The sequence below is a fragment of the Garra rufa genome, chromosome 22 (assembly GCF_049309525.1).
Source record: "Garra rufa chromosome 22, GarRuf1.0, whole genome shotgun sequence".
NCBI classification, from domain to species: domain Eukaryota; kingdom Metazoa; phylum Chordata; class Actinopteri; order Cypriniformes; family Cyprinidae; genus Garra; species Garra rufa.
In genome coordinates, this window is record NC_133382.1 from 30,179,526 (window position 1) to 30,197,429 (window position 17,904).

Consider the following 17,904-nt stretch of genomic DNA (forward strand, 5'->3'; position numbering starts at 1 on the left):
TAACATGGCCCCTCGTTTATTTTTTATTTTTATTTTTTTTACCTGAGCTGTTCCAGGACATAACGAGTGTCTCTAAACACTAATAATACATTTGTTCCTATCAGTGGAAAAGTCCTTGAGTTTGTATATTAGCCATGTATACAAAGAATCAAGCACTTTTATCATGGACACATGCTGTTGTTGGTTTCCAGTGTTCAGGGATTTAAAGCCAAGGAGTCAAAACCACTCTACAAACCCAAACAAGTCTGATAAGTCCAGGATAAATGTCTTAAAATGTGGGCACACACAAACACTTAAATCACGTACCCATCCCAAAACACACATCCCTGCCCTGCACTTAGGCCTGGCCTTGTCTCTAAGTGATTCACAAATATAAATCACACACTCTTAATGGCTGTAGAGTGTAACATTAGAGCCTGGTCAGGTGGTGTGGGTTTCTCTCTGTGTGTGTGTGTGTGTGTGTGTGTGTGTGTGTGTGTGTGTGTGTGTGTGTGTGTGTGTGTGTGTGTGTGAATTCACCACTTTAACACTACTGGCATGGATCCCATACTTTCAATCTCTACTCAAGACTTCTACAAACAAGAGCATATCCACCTTTTCCTTCAACGCAGAAGAAAGCCTATGAGTGAGATTTCCGGTACGTTATCCACTATGTAGAAATAACGAGAAGAATAACGTGTGTAGTAAACGGTTAAACTGTTTGCACTACAAGCCAGTGTGTTCATAATTAAGATAATACATCAAAATAATATGGTAACACACACCAATTAAAAATATCAAGCAGCAAAACAAGCCATTTCGTACAGCCAAAAATAGCTGGACACGGATGAGACAGGAAGCCAGATCCATAAAATTTACAAAAGCCCATGTCCGCTCTTACGGGAAGAAAAAAAAGTGGATATGGGACTGCCATGATACCTGGAAAAAACTACTCACAGATCCAGTGCCAATTACTCTCCCAGTATGCAGCAGATAATGCTCTTCTACAAAATGATGCACTTATGGCACGTATCAGTGCAAATTCTACATTTTTAGTGACTGAAACTAGGAAAATATCCGTTATGGGTGACTGCCAACATAACTCAGCATTTTAAATGGATGCAGCATTGCTCACATAATGGAAGCCCCTCCATTAAAAAGTGAGTCTGCTCCAATTTCGCAGATTCTTGGAAAGGTCAGGCAGACAAACTAAATAGAGGCCATTAAATTATTAAATTAAAGTGTGATGTCATACTCAGGCTGATGATCTATATTTGTATAATTACTAATTCAACAACATTTAAAGGCATAGTTCACCCAAAAGTTAAAATTCTGTCATTAATTACTCACCCTCATGTCGTTCCAAACCTGTAAGATTTTCGTTCACCTTTAGAACAGAAATTAAGAAGTTTTCAATGAAATCGACATAGACAGCAAGCTTCGAGAACAAAAACATGAGCTTTATTAAGCTATTTCTTCTCATGGACTATTTTAACAATGTCCTTACTACCTTTCTGGGCCTTGATCTTGCCATTTGCGTTGTTGTCTATGCAGTGTCAGAAAGCTCTCGGATTTCGTCAGAAATATCTGAATTTGTGTTCCAAAGTGAACTATCCCTTTAACCATTTTAATGCAATTAGTTTTATGGTTCAACACAACACACTGCAGTAAAATAAAATAAAATAAATTGATTTATTTATTTACAGAAAGTGGATAGATTTTTTTTTACAGACACAGTACCAATGACCAGATTTATAAATGCCCTGACAGTGTTGAACGCCACAGTTACAATCACAGCTGTCCTCTGTGACTGAGCAAAGGAAAGTCAAATATAATGGAGGACACAAGGCCTCATTTACACACATGTCAAGCTTGCATTCCCCATGTTATCTCTAGTTTGTGTAACTGGAACGCCAGAACATTCCATAGTACCACAGGGATTATTGCTCCTTGCTTGAGTCAATGGGTGATAAGCAAGAACAACAAGCCACTGTCACGCGGTGTGGACTCTCACAGATATGCAGCGATATAGTGTTTGGATCAGTTTAGTTCCCATCCTCACATTCAATCAACTTCTGCACTTCTAGCCTATGAATCTCATCTCTTTATATTCGTTATGTAGCTAAGCTACATATACAGTGACTTGTGAAAGTATTAAAACCCCTTCATTCTTTCACATTTTATGTTGCTGCTCTACTGCTTTAAATGACCTTTTTCCACATCAAACTACACACCATACACCATAATGGCAAAGCTAAAGATGTTTTTTAACATCTTTGCAAATGTATTAAAAATAGAAAACTTAAATGATTCCATTCCATAAGTATTCAAACCCTTATCTGGGACAGTTAAAATTTAGCTTAGGAGCATTTATATTGCTTGTAGATGTTACTACACTTTGAGTGGATTACATAGAATTGGTGTGATTTGTAACGGCATGCATTTCTTAAGCTGAAAATGCATATCAGACACATGAAAACACACTTGGAATTTGCAAAAAATCACCTAAAGGGCCCTCAGATTGTGAGAAAGAAGATTCTGTGGTCTGATGAACCTCAATTCCAAGCATCATGTTTGGAGGAAACCAGACACTGCTCACCTACCATCCCAAAAGGCTGTTTTTATGGCAGGGACTGAGGGACTCATCTGAGAAGAAGAAAGGCTCAATAAACCAAAATATTGAGATAGCCTTAAAGAAAACCCAGTCCGGAGCATTCAGAACCTCAGACTGGGCAATGACCTTAAGCACACAGCAAGAGTGGCTTATAGACAACTCTGTGAATATCCTCGAGTGGCCCAGCCACAGCCTGGGCTTGAACCCTATAAAACAGTTTTGGATAAACCTACAAAAATGTACATCTGCCCCCATCCAGGGTGACAGAGCTTGAGGGGTGAAGAGGTGAGGAGAAAAAATGGTAGATACTTGCCAAATGCTGATGTGCAAAGCTTGTTGCACCATACCAAATCGATCTGAGGCTGTAAAGGTGCTTCAGCTGAGTACTGAGTTAAGGGTATGAATACTTATGCAATGTACTTATTTCAGTTTTTTATTTTTAATAAATTTACAAAGTTGTGACAATTCTGTTTTTGCTTTGTCATTACGGTGTATGGAGTGTAGATTGATGTGGGAAAAAAAAACTAATTTAAAGCAGTTTAACATAAGTCAGCAACGTAACAAAATGTGAAAAAATGGGGTTTGAATACTTTCGCAAGGCACTGTATATAGATATATCCTCAAGGACACAATGTTTTCCACTGCATGCCAACTATTAAAATAGCATGTAAACTCTAGTTAAATAGTATGTAAACCAGCAGAGGTACGAATGTAATCAACATCACAAAGCGCCTCGGACAACACAACTGACCACTGATAGGAGTGTAAAGAAGAAGCCTCAGAGCATATATTTATTTAAGCATTTAAAACTGACAAAGCAGTGAACGTAAATGAATCTTGATTATTTTTCATCATTTTCATCCAAAATTACACTGACTCACACACACAAAATATTTATTCACAGTTGTCCGTTGTTATACCCTGATTATCTGAACACTCTGAACTATCTCTCATATCAGAAAGAACACTCAACACTCTTTTAGTCTCTCTCTCTGCCCTCCCTCTTTTTATTGACTTCCCTTTTGATGACTGATGAGAGGGAGAAAGGAAGGGAGGGGAATCTCTTGTAGAGGAATTCTGCAAATTCCTGGAGGCCTCCCAAAGGCCAGCTAATAGCCATGCTCATTTTCACACAGACGATATCAGAGAGAACTGAGAGTAACCATTTAACAAGTTTGTATGGCTCATTCCCATAGCAACCACCAGAGAAAACGAACATCGCGCAATTTCCAAATGAGCCGAGAAAAAAAGCCCCAAAACTGTTTGTGCTTGTTTATTTTTACATTATAGAGTACTGCCATTGGATAACCAGTGTTCCTTTACTGCCTGCTGTACTTACAAGTACTACAACTAATTCTGTTGCGATCATGTGTTTGCAGTTTAACCATGACTGTAATAAGGATAAAGACATTATTACAGTTTAATGTGTTACAGTCATGCTAAAAAGTATGACTTCTGTGTCTTTAAGGATACATTTGACTTATTAATTAGATCTATTTTTTAAACATTTAAAAAATATATATCTTTTTTTTATTTAATAAATGAATAAATATATAATAATAAAATAAAATTAAAATTAAAATAATATTTTATTTTTACTTCCCAACAGGAACCAGCCACTGCCTTCGTAGAAGAACACAGTTTACAAACCTACTACCTCAATTGTATTTTTTTTTTTACCCACGTTGGTATCCATGAGAACCAAACACAGCTCTGGTTGAGTTTGTATGACTAAGTACCCGGTGGTTTTCCTGCGCTCTTACGCACAGTGCGCGCTGTGTATATGAGGGGCGCGCCCTGACGTAGCCACGCAGAAAAAGGGCGTTGTACTTCCATAATGAGACACTTTAAAACTGCTGCTCCATGCAGCACTTTAATCTAGTCGCAGGGATCTGGACTTTGGAAATACGCAGTACTTTTGACAAGCGTGGCGCGGCTGCATTTCGGCGTTTTCATCTATTTTTGTGGACTTACTTTCGCTTTGCTCGCAGTAAGTTGGAGTTATATCGCAGTACAAACGTTCGTTGCCTGTTTATGAGTATTTAAAAAGTCTGGAGGGGATCAGAGAAGAGAGTAAATCTTGCCTCCAGGATAAGAGAAGCTACTTTGATGTTTTGGCTCTTCCATACAATGATGTCTAGGCTCTAAGTTCATAGAGTTAATTATTATAGAGACGTTTTAAGAATATGTGTTACGCTGTTTTTGCACTTGTCAACACTGTTTGTGCGCCAAAACTGATGGTGGAAAATGGTGTACATGAGTTCAGCTAACTACGTTCAGAACTGCAATTATTGGGAGAGCAAAACAGTTTTTAGACATGTTTCACGTGACAGTCAGCTTTTGACATATTAGTTAAAACTTATTATTATTGTAATTATTTTAATTAAAAGTTGAATATTATATTATATAATATTCAACTCCAGTGACAGAAAATATAAATGTATATTATTTAATGATTATTTATTAACAATAACAACCTAAATCCACTAGGAAAAATAATATTAAAGGGCTAAATTATAATTAATAATTGGTCATTGATGTTTTTTATCAATAAAATGTTTTGATGTTTATACAGAACCATAAGGAAGCATCATGCTGCTCCTCTTACTGGGAATCGTCGTCTTGCATGTGGCAGGACTGGTTCTGCTCCTTGTGTCAACTATAGTTAGTGTAAGTACAACTATTCTAAATCTTTATTTATTATCTATCTATCTATGTGTTTAACCCCCTGCTAATGAGTATTCTTGCATCAAACAGGCATGGGCTGTTAACCCCAGCAGCAGTTCAGACCTCTGGACAAATTGCACCGTATTGAATGGAGCGTCCAAATGTGACCCTGCTGACACTGGAGGTAGGATCCTGCTTCATTTTTAAATTTGTTTATTAAGAAGGAATCTGTGATGAAAGGAAACATTTAAGGTGCAATGGTATTCATCTCAAGCTAGGAAAAGTTCTGTCTCCCTGTAAAGGGTTAAAGAGCCACCCTTGGCTTGTTACTCATAGCGGCTTATTTACGGAGGGCTTGATCGTGGAATAACTGTCAAAGCCCCTTTGCCTGTTTACCACACTTTGTGGTGGGTGTGCCCACTTTGCCTCACACCTCTGTACTGCCATCTAGGGGTGAGAATGCAAATGTGAAGTTTCAACCCACAACAGACCCCTCTTCAACATCAGCTCTGTATAAATAGTCTGGTTGCCGGCGCTGAGCTCGGGCCCCTTGTTTGGGAGTGGAGAGTGCTGGGTTGCAAAGAGGTTTGAGAACATATGGGGTGGGGCAGAGGTAGCATTCAAAGCAGATTAGATTTAGACCGATCTGTCTATGATGGCGCAGCATCAGATCGCCGTAGGCCGAACATGGCGTGATGTGAGTCACACCCACGAATCGAAATGCCAAGGGATGTTAATACAAGAATGAAAGCAGTTTGAAAGTAAAACATTTTTTATTGTTAGGCTTTTGATTCAAATACAAACTTACGTTGTCGATTTTTGCCATGTAACGTGTACACCAGAATATTAAAGAAATGTTCTTTAATGCATAAAAAAAATAATTTAGGTAGCCTACAGTACATTCTAAATCACATCACTGTTTCACTATTGGGTTTCTTGGAGGGTGACATGATGTCATGGTTCAGAGCGGGAAACGCCTCCCTGTGCACTTTGGAAATGAGGCGGGACCAGAATGCTTTGCTGTGTTATTTCATAGCTCTCAGTCAGCTGGCGTAGCACCTATAATGTGGCGTGTTTGTTTAGGGCGTGGTGTGGGGGTGGGCACATAAGGCTTTTCTGTACCGCTCATGCGCCCGCTCACGTGTCTCTGCTATGCTGCTGGAAAAAAAGGCTGTTTTTCCAGTTACTTAAGTTAATTTTTGATGGGCATCTAAGCTGTGAAAAGTTTTGTCGTTGGTGCATGTATTAAACAGATTTGTCTTATAATTCAAATGTTATACCATACAGTCAACCCAAAATTTGTTCAGACACCTGAATCTCACATTATCACAGGTTATTTGCTATAGTTTAGAAAATGGTAATAAGATATGACAAGAACTCGAGTTAAACTGTGTCAGAGCAAATTCATCTTGATTGTCATCAGATAACTTTGATAGAAAGGTATGTAACAAAATATGGTCAGGTCAAAGTGTCAAATAAAATGTTACTCAATTTTACTTGTAGTCCACTGTATGAGGAATTTTTGGGTATAATATGTCACAGTTACTTTATTTTGCAATCCTCACTTACATAATTGAACTATAGTGTCCTGCACCCACTAGTAAAATAAAATATAATATTATATCTGGTGTCTGAATAATTTTTGGTTTGACTGTTGATGACGTTTGACACAAACAAAAGCAGTTTAAATATAAACCTTCATGTACACTATTGTAAGGACGGATTAAATTGATAATGGCAGTAAAGTCTTTTAAATCATTAAAGATATTATTTTTTTTTCCAAGTTTTCTGTTCATCAAAAAGCCTGAAAATCCTCTGTATCAGTTTCCGACACGATACTAAACAGTACAACTGCTTTTAACATTGATAATAACAAAATTTAACACCAAATCTGAATGATTTCTGAAGGATCATGTGACGCTTAAAACTGGAATAATGGCTGCTGAATATTCGGCTTTGAATCTCACAAATAAATTACATTTGAAAAAATATTAAAACAGAAACCAAATATGTTGAATTGTAATAATATTTCAGAGCATTCCTATTTTTACTGTATTTTTAATCAAATAAATGCAGCCTTGATAAGCCTTTATGCTAAAAACTTGAAACAATCTTACTAACCCAAATGTTTTCACTACGTATGACATCAGTTACAATAATGTTTAGTTAACACATTAAATAAGTTTTGTTTTAGACGTGTATGAGTAATGTTATACATGTCAACATTAGCTAACAGAATCAGCATGAATAATATTTTTAGTCTTTTTACAGTCTAAAAAAAAGTGATGTTGAAAGTTGTATATTGCATTAAAATGAATTACCAATTAGTATTTTTTCTAAATTAACATTTCACAAATTGCTTATAAAAAACATAACTTATAATCTATTTCTCGAGAAATATCCATCTGACAGCAGCTTGCATTCCTCTCTATCTTGCATCCATCTCTATTAAGGCAAACGTACTGTGCTTCAGCATTAATAGTATAATTCGAAAAAAATCCTTAGAGGGCCAGAGAAAAATCAAGAGGGTTAAATCAAACAAACAATCGTGCATAGGCTCATTAGAAATACATGCTATATACATTTCTGCAAAACTGAAAAAATATACCTGTATGTATGAATCACTGCAGTTTCTAGTTGAAATGAACACTAGAGGCAGTAAAACCCTGTCAACTTTTATTCCTTTTCACACAAAGTATGATTTACACACAGAGTTTTGATGAATAAAGCCTAATTTTAACACAATTTCTTGCAGAATATTATATTACAATAAAGCAATTTTAACATTCTGCACTATTTGAAAACTGATACTTCTAAATATTGTTGTCGCATATACAGCTTCATATGCGTGGTTTTTCAAATGTGTTTTTATATCACTTTTGCATTTGTTAACACTCATGCATTTGTAGGGGATATTTCCAACACAAAGCATTAACCTTTAGCGACACTACCCAGTTATTTGAATTCTAAACAGCTACAATACCTAACTCAAGCAGTGTAATAAAAATGCAACAATATGTGCCTGTACATCTGTAAGAACCTTAACATCTGAAGAACCTTTCTGTTTCACAAAAGGTTCTTAGTGGCAATAGAAGGTTCTTTAGATTATAAAAAGGTAAGAAAGAAATGGTTCTTTAAAGAACCTCTAACTTAATGGTTCTTTGTGGGACCAAAAATGGTTCTTCTATGGCATTGCTGTGAAGATCCTTTTAAAGCACCTTTATTTTTAAGAGTGTACCAACATAATAAAAACGTGCCACATATTGAACGTGTTTTAGCGCCACTCTCTGGACATTTCACTTTGAAACTGCCACAAAACATGCAGTAAAATACGTAATTGCAGAAATGTGTATATAGAGGCATGTATTTCCAATGAGCCTGGGTTGCAATCAAACCCAGTGCAAAGGCATCCTTAGATCACCTGAATGGTGTATTTTACACCGGGAGTGATGCGGAACAGCTGGCATGGCGAAGCTACTCAACACTGGCAGCTAAAGCATGCGTGAAATGCTATTCATCATCCTGTTATAGAGAGCCATTTCATGCACCAAACAAGGGTTATGGCGGTACAGTATTAGCGCACAAACTCGCACCCCTGTGTTATGTTTCGCATTGCATATTTATCATCTGTTAAGCCACATTCTTCACACCCAGGACCATACGTACCCCTCTAAATGCAAACACAAGGCCTTGGCTTTCCAAAACGAAACCTTCTGTCCTGAAACACAAATCCCTGCCTTAAGTGCATGACTGCTGACAGAAATACATAGGGTGTTGTCAAGCTCAAAACGAGTACTGTCGCTCCTTATATCAGGAAACTCTAAATGTCACAAGTCTGAAGGAAGGAAAAGATAGTCTGTTTATCTCATGTGAGAGGAGATAAACTGAGGGTAAACTTAGTAACAGCGAGTAAATAGACTGTACGAGAGGCTGTGCTATTTTTACTTCATTGTTAAGAAAGATTTATTGTATCGTTTGTATTGTTTAGGTGCAAAACAGAGATAGCAGCACCACCTAGTATTTATGGATGCATACTAGAATAGTCTCCTCACATGCTCTCTGATGAGATGTTCGGAGAAAAACAAATGCCATTTCCATAGTTGTTTCCATTCGGAGTTACGAGCACAAAACCGTTAATAGGCTTTTCTTGTCCTTTTAGGGTTATCCGTGTCTGCCTGAGCTTTACGATTTTGCTGTTAATGAGATCATTGCTAGAACTTTGGATCATTTGTATTGCCAGTTCTTCCCCACAAAAGTGCAGTCCAGATTTTCAAGGACTTGATTAAGTCTTTTTCTGGATGTAAGCAATGTCACGACTGTCTGAGGGTCTTATTTTGCACTAGGCTTTAGTAGAGGATCTGATCTTCTGGAGGCTGGAGTAGCGGCTCTGATTTTGTTTTATCTGTAGTAGGCCGATCCGCGTTAGGGGTTTGACAGTTCTAGTGGCTATAAGGGGAGCGGCAGACACAGCTGAACATGAGAGGAAAGAGAGAGAGAGGTGGAAACCTGATGCTACAGGAATGACCCTTGGATAAGAAATAGACATGCTGGACAACCCATGCATTCCACTTATTACTGCTTGGGCACGAAAGGTAGAGACTGAGATAGAAAGAGAGCTACGACATGTTCATGCTCACGCATTTGCATACTACTGGACTCATGCTGTGTGATGTACAGTATAAGAACAACAAAATGCTTCCTTAATGTTAAACGGATAGTTCATCAAATTCTGTCTTTGTTTAATTTAATTTAAATACGTTTTTTTCCAACTGATGAATGATAGACTGAGGAAAAGTAGAGGTGGGTTTGGAGGACAGGTAAAGTTGGGTTTCATCAGCATAGCAGTGGAACTGAATACCAGATTTCTCAAAAATTACCAATAGGTAGAAGATAAATAATAAAAGAAGAGAGGACCCAAAACTGAGCCCTGTGGAACCCCAGTACACTGTAAAAAGTTTTCACCAGTTTCAACTTAAAAACAATTGCTCATTGTAAAGTTATCTAACGAGTCAACCTCAATTTATACAGCTGAAGCAGTTTACATCAGTATTCATGTTACTACACTGTAAAAAGTTTTCACTAGATTCAACTTAAAAACATTAGTTTAGCAGCTGCCTTAAAATATTAAGTTAAATGAACTAATTTTGATTGTGATACATTAAAATGACTTGTAGTTTTAAGCTGATTTAACTTAACTTAAGGCAGCTGCTGAACTTAGGTTTTTAAGTTGAATCTGGTGAAAACTTTTTACAGTGTAGTAACATATGAAGACTTTGATGTAAACTGCTTCAGCTGTATAAATTGAGTTTGACTCGTTAGATAACTTTACAATGAGCAACATTGAATCAACAATATTCATTATTATAGCCTAAACAGACCAAGCAATCACATAAAAGTTTTACTACTATTTAGTTTAGCAATCTGAGAGGATAGATGAAGGAAAAGTTGAAGTAGGTTTGGAGGACAGGTGAAGTTGGGTTTCATCAGCATTGCAGTGAAACTGAATACCATACAACTTAAAAATTGTAGAATAGAGGTAGAAGATAAAAAATAAATAAGTGAGGACCCAAAACTGAGCCCTGCGGAACATCAATAGTAGCAAATGAAGGCTTTGATATAAACTGCTTTAGCGGTACAAATTGAGCATGACTCGTTAGGTAAGACCATATTCACTCTTATAATTCCTTCATGACTTTCCTCTGTGGATCACAAAAGATATTTTTTGAGAAAATTTTGGTTTTGTTTCTAAACACTCTTAAAAAATAAAGGTTCCAAAAGGGGGTTTTCACCATGATGCCATTGGAGAATTATTTTAGGTTCCCAAAATACATTTTTAGCAAATAGTTCTTAAAAGAACTTGGCGTTTCTTAGTGTGAGGAGCATTTAATTAATCAAAAGAACCTTTTTCCATTTTTCAGAACCTTTTGTGCAATGGATTTGAAAGGTTCATGGAACTATAGATGAACCTTTATTTTTAAAAGTGTACAATGAAAGTCAAAAGTTTTGGACCCCATTGACTTTCCTAGTATGGTCAAACCATTCTTAATATTTTTTCCATTCATAGTATTTTTATCTTCGGTAGAAGACAAAGTTGTACTGGTTTTAAACAAAATGAGTTGGCAACTGATGACAAAATTTGCATTTTAGGTGAACTATCCCTTTTAAACTCTATTGAGGATAACAATGGCAAAACAGAAACACACTGAACAATTTGTACATAATGGGACATTCCAAAGCCAGAATACACGCTAAACATTAAACTAAAACATCTGCTATGGCATTCCTCATCAATCCCAAACTCGCTCAAACCAGTCTCACAGCACGCTATTGACATTTTTGATGGAAGAACTTATTGTCCAAAGCTTTATACTAGTCCAAATGAATACTTTTATTTAGCAAGTACCTACTAAATATACAGTGTTCATTTCAAATAATAATTATTGTGTGCTTTCAGTTTTACTAGTTATTGTAAATTCTATTAATACTTCATTACTGTTTTACTGTATTTTTAATCAGAGATTTGCAGACTGTTGAGAACAGGAGACTTAAATAAGATTTAAAGCATAAGAAGATTTAAAAAATCTTCCAATTCTTAAACTTGCGTAGGGCAGTTGATGTGCAAAGCAAGCAAAATGTTTCCTGCTATGCAGGAAAACGCTAATGCAAACATTTACTTTCCTGTCCACATATGTAAAAGGGTGGAATGGCTCTAATGCAAAAGAAAAATGACACACGGGGGGCTTTTAAAGCCATCAAACATAGGTAATACAGAGTTAATGGTGCTCCTTGTAAGTTGCCGTGTTATGGTCCTGGAACGTCAAGAGAGCATCAATATCAGGTGCTGGTAACCTGCTAAGAGCTTTTAGGAACAGAAACCTCATTATGGGATTGCACAATGCATTAGGAGTTCCTGGATTCTCCAGTGCTCTTTATATCCATGACACAGCCATCAAAACTTTAAATGCAACAAGAGTTCATTATAATATTTTATGTTTTGTTTTTTGCAGACTCACGTCTGTCATTATCAATAATAAATAGATATCTAAGTGCACATCTCAAATTGCACAGCAATGCAAAAGTGCAACTACTGGAACATTTGTAATGATCGATCGAGAGAAGAAAATGACCTGTTTAATGCCTATTCGTGTTCATTTAAAATGACCATCTCATTCCCAAGAGCAAAGGTTTTTATTTCTGCAGCTCAAACTGCTTTAAGTGGTTTCATGCACTAATGTTTTGAAATGCTTTCTGTCTTTCAGTTTGGATCCAGGCAGTCCAAGCTCTCATGATCCTGTCAATCATCTTCAGCTTCCTGTCTCTCTTCCTGTTCTTCTGCCAGCTCTTTACACTTCAGAAGGGCGGACGCTTCTTCCTCACTGGAGCATTCCAGATCCTTGCTAGTGAGTATCATAACGTCATATAAACATTTAATGGATCGGTTTAGTTGTTCGCAGACGCTAATGAGACTGACATAACACGCTGACACGCTCATGCAGTGTTAACGCACCCAAAGTGTTTGCAGTTGAAATGAAGGCGAACGATAAATTGCATATGCATTTAAACTAGCTCGCTCAGGTGATCTGAGATCAATTACCATTTATTAATAAAAGATTATCTATGAAGCATCTACTGATCTCCTCTGTTCCTGTGAAGGTGTATTTGCTTTCATTCGGCTAGATGAAAAGACCTCTGGCCTTAGTCTAATGAGTCCTTTCAACTCTCATTAAACCATAAACAGCACAGGAAACCCTTTAATGCGCTCACTTCCTATAGATAATTTAGTTACGATTTCTCAAGATCAAATCACGCGGCACGCAGAGTTATAAATAAGCACGGCTACCGAACGAGTAAGCGTTTTTCTTCATTTATGATAAACAATAATAGAGATCAGATACAGAGTTTTACTGTATTGAAACTAGAGCTAATGTAAAAGGATAGCTCTCATTAGAAATGTTTAATTAAATTCTTGGCTCTTTGGGATGTAATGAAAACAGAGTATTATTAGAGCTCATTACTGTGCCTGATAATGAATAGCTCTGTGTGCAACACGAATATCTTTCAGTACGTACTAAGGGCTTTTAGAGTTCATATCTGTGAGTCGCATCAGAGAGGATGGATGTTAATTGAAAGCTAAATGTCAGAGGAGAGCCGAGGGTGTAAACGGCACAAAGCTAGACAGTTACAGGTGCCCACTGAGTTGGCACCGGATACACAGACGTTGACACAAGATGAAATGTCAAGACTGGCACTCTGGAGGTGGCCTGTGGTCTGCCTGACATAAAAGAAAATGCTGAAAGTGCTTTGTCATATTTCCTCCCTCATGCATAGCTTATAGTTAAGACTTGGGCAAAAACAGTAGTACTCAGGTGAATGTTACTTAGGAAGTATTATAAAGATGTAGGCCTAAATAAATAAAGACGTCATTCTCAATTACAGTACATTCAATGTAAAATTCTGACTACAAAAGTATTCCCTATGTTTCTAATGTTAATATTAAGTATAATAGGAAATACTTTACAATAAGGTTTGTTAGTTAACATTAGGTAACAACATTAGTTAACAACTAAGAATGAACATTACTTTTACAGCATATATTCATATTAATGTTAATTTTAGCATTTACTAAAGCATTATTAAAATCACAAGTTGTGTTTGTTAACATTAGTTAATGCATTTCGAACTAACATAAACAAACAATGAACGACTGTGTTCTTATTAACTAACATTAACAATGATTAACAAATAGTGTGATAAATGCATTGTTCATAGTTTCATGTTCGTTAATACATTAACTAATGTTAAGACATCACAACTTATTGTAAAGTGTTACCAAATAAAAATATTAATATGTATTTTTTATAAAAATAAATAAAATAAATATTTTAAATTAAAATTGAAAACTGCTAAATAAATAAAATAAAAAAATAAATGATTTGTGTGCATGAGTTTCTGTTGTTGAAAACAACATTGATAATAATAAAAATATTAATATATTATGTATTTTTAACAAAAATAACAACAAAAAAATGCTGAAATAAATAATAATAAAAAACAAATAATAACAATAATAATAAGTCTTTAAGTGTTTTTTACCAGCAAGAATGCATGAAATTGATCAATAGTGACACAAAGACACTGAACTTAGTTCATCAAGGTATCCTGAAAAAAAAAAATGAAAAATGCACCGAAATAAAAAACACAAAAATAAATAAATAATAATAATAATTTGAATGTGCATGATAGTTTCTGTTTTCAGCAGTGATAATAAGAAATGTTTCTTTATTACCAAATCAGCATATTATAATAATTTCTGAAGGATCATGTGACACTGAAGACTGGAGTAATGATTCTGAAAATCCAGCTTTGTCCTCACAGAAATAAATAACATTTTAAAATATAATAAAATAGTAAGCAGTTATTTTAAATTGTAATAATGTTTTTCATTATTACGTGTTTTATTTTTTATTTTGATCAAATATATGAAGCCTTGATGAGCATAAAGATTTTTGAAAACATAAAAAAAATCTCACTGACCCTAAACTTTCAGTGAAAAAATCAAAATAGTGGTAAAACACCTGTAAAATAAAAATACGAAAAAATAAATCCAGTATATTGTGCCCTGTTTTTACAATTTTTTTTCTCTGTGTATCAAATAACATCAGTTATTTTTTGCATTCCTAGACACTTAATTTTGTCTTCCTCTTCCCCCAGGTCTTTTCGTTATGAGCGGAGCTATCATTTATACGGTAATGAACACCGGATGGGTCCCTGAATCCGACTCCTACGGCTTTTCCTACATCCTAGCCTGGGTAGCCTTCCCTCTGGCGCTCATAAGCGGCTTAATCTATGTCATCTTGAGAAAACGAGAGTGAGGTGGCACCACCATCTAGTGGCTGCCACCTGGAAGTACAGCTTTGAAGCCAAAGTATCATCGCACTGCATCCACCAAGAAGTGAAATCAAGCAGTATCTTCTTCACCTGGGGGGGTCAGTCAGAATCAACCCCACTGCCACCCCCGAAAAGACATATTCAAATACTGTCATCATTTGAAGATGTGTATATAGTATCTTTGGTTTAAAACCTATTTATAACACTTTTTACATATATGTACATAGTATTTTATGTTTGCTCTGTTGACAAAGAACCTCTGAGAGCTTTTCGTTTAGCTAATTAAGTGCCTAGAGTGCGTGTTTGTCGCAGAAATGTGCATCATTAGCCATAATGTGTGTTTGTGTCAATTGTTTTTTGTTTGTTTTTCCTTCCGTAAAAAGGCCAAAAATACGTATAAAAAGGATTTGGATGTATTTTAACCAAAGTGCATGTATTAAATTATAGGGAAAGAGAAAGGAAGTGTTTTCAATGAAGCTGCATTGAGAATTCATAGATGAAGTAACTTAAACACCATAGTTAGATTTGCAATTTTGAAAGCTTTTTTTAAATGGGTTTTTTCGTTTGTTTTCCAACAAAAATGGTGCTATGTATTTACCATTCCTTTAACTAATAGCCATTTAGACTTTCTTTAGAAGGACATAACATGACTGAAAGCCAAAATCAGAACGCCATTGATTATTTTGTGCTTGTGCCTATAACACAATTCTGTAAATACAGTACTCACCAAAACGGTTCATTTTATAATGATACAAACAAAATGTGTTCTGAGTAGCACTTGGTTATTAGTTTAGATTTGGGAGATTGCGATGAAGGAAATGAGGTGAAAACAGACTAGCAACTAGTTGAAGTTACTTTTAAGAGCAGTATTAGCAGCAGGATTTGAGGAAAGCAGTAATTCATTCACTTAATCGAATAAATGTCGCTTATGTGTCGCGTTTAAATCCAAATACAGTTCAAATGTGTAATGGTTGATGCATTTGAGCACTTGTTAGATGTTATAATTGGGGCATTACAGCTGAGGCGAACGCCCTGCATATTCAAATCAGACATGCATAAAAATATCAGCTAAACTATTTTAAAATAATGGTATCGTTTTTCCAAATATCAAAGTGACAGCTTACAATCCTCTATATAAACAATATATCAAGAAAAGCATCAGTGGCAGGTAAAAATGTGTATGATAACGAGATGGATGCGTCATAACACCTGCATGCATGGAAACATTTTTCAATACTTCAAATCTAACATGCTGCGATGGCTACCATTTTGAGATGCTCTGTTTCTACTCACATAACTCACAATGTACTGTAATAGCATGTGACTGTATTAAAAGAGAAACGTATTACTTACATTTAAAGGCCCTGTTCTGAGGACCATGTATTAGACTGCTTCTCCTGCAACGGCAAAAACAATAAATGATGTTTTGTAATGATCATGGCTTGATGAATGTTTCACTAAATCCCCTCCTGCTTTTTTTTTTTTTTTTTTTTTTTTTTGTGACTGAACAACTTTTTATGCACAGCAGCAGACTAATTTATTTTACTTGCAGTAATAAAACAATTTATGATACTTTTTCTTTTTGTGTGTGTGTATGTGTGTAAAGGGATTTCTGTATGTAGCAATTATTAATCCCCTTAGAAATATTCATATACATAATCAATATGTGGTCTGTTCTGACATGGGACCAGCACTAGAAAAAGGTTGCATGTGCTCATTTCCCAACATTATAGTAATACTTTATACTCCAATCGTTACTTGACATCCGAAGACTAAAACCTGAAATAACAACCGAATCGTGTTGTATTCATTTGATCTGGCTAAACAGTTGTAAACAGTGTACTATTTGTATTTAATTGAATGTCGTGGTGCTCCTTCTGAAAACATCTGTACTGTAAGTCGTGTCTGAAGGAGTGTGAGCTCTGATGAAGACTGTTCATTCTCGAGAACCCAACTCTGTGCCTCTGACTCGCTTCTCTTATGAAAGCTTGTGTTTGTGTGTTCATTAAAAGCTATTAAAAAGAAAACTGCCTGGCAGAACTTTGTCTCTCTTTTAACTTTCTGCAAATATGCATATACCAGCATAAACCAGTAGTTTCAAACTGTAAAAACAGGGCACAATATACTGGATGTATTTTTTCGTATTTTTTATTTTACAGGTGTTTTACCACTATTTTGAATTTTACACTGACTGTGTGTTAACATTTTAAAGTTTGGGGTCAGTGAGATTTTTTTTTATGTTTTCAACTTCTAAAAAACATTAACAAGTGTGCCAGGTTTGCAGGATATCAGAATATCACCCTATTCAGACTATGACTATCAAATAATTCTGCATATTTCATGTAGCTAATGTGTGACACTGGACCACAAAACCAGTCTAAAGGGTCCAATTTTTTGAAATTGAGACTTATACATCAATTAAATGTTGAATACTGTCCACTGATGTATTGGTTGAGATACAAATTCGAAAATCTGAAATCTGAGGGTGCAGAAAAAAAAAAATCAAAATATTGAGAAAATCACCTTTAAAGTTGTCCAAATTAAGTTCTTAGCAATGCATATTACTAATCACTCAGAAATTAAATTTTGAAACATGTTCATAGAACTTTTTACTTAATATCTTAATCATTTTTGGCATAAAAGAAAAATGGTAACACTTTACAATAAGGTTCATTAGTTAACATTAGTTAACCACATTAGTTAACATGAACTAATAATGAACTGCACTTATACAGTATTTATTAATCTTTGTTAAT

The 17,904-nt window shown here is 35.6% G+C and overlaps 1 protein-coding gene across 1 annotated transcript; it reads left to right on the forward strand.

Annotated features, from left to right (window-relative positions):
* The first annotated feature begins 4,445 nt into the window (after nt 1-4,445).
* On the forward strand, nt 4,446-17,175 carry pmp22b (peripheral myelin protein 22b). Its single transcript, XM_073828148.1, has 5 exons — nt 4,446-4,583; nt 5,169-5,263; nt 5,351-5,444; nt 12,520-12,660; nt 14,972-17,175. The coding sequence occupies exons 2-5, from the start codon at nt 5,186-5,188 to the stop codon at nt 15,130-15,132; spliced, it is 474 nt and encodes a 157-aa protein (XP_073684249.1). The 5' UTR covers nt 4,446-4,583; nt 5,169-5,185; the 3' UTR covers nt 15,133-17,175.
* The last annotated feature ends 729 nt before the right edge of the window (nt 17,176-17,904 follow it).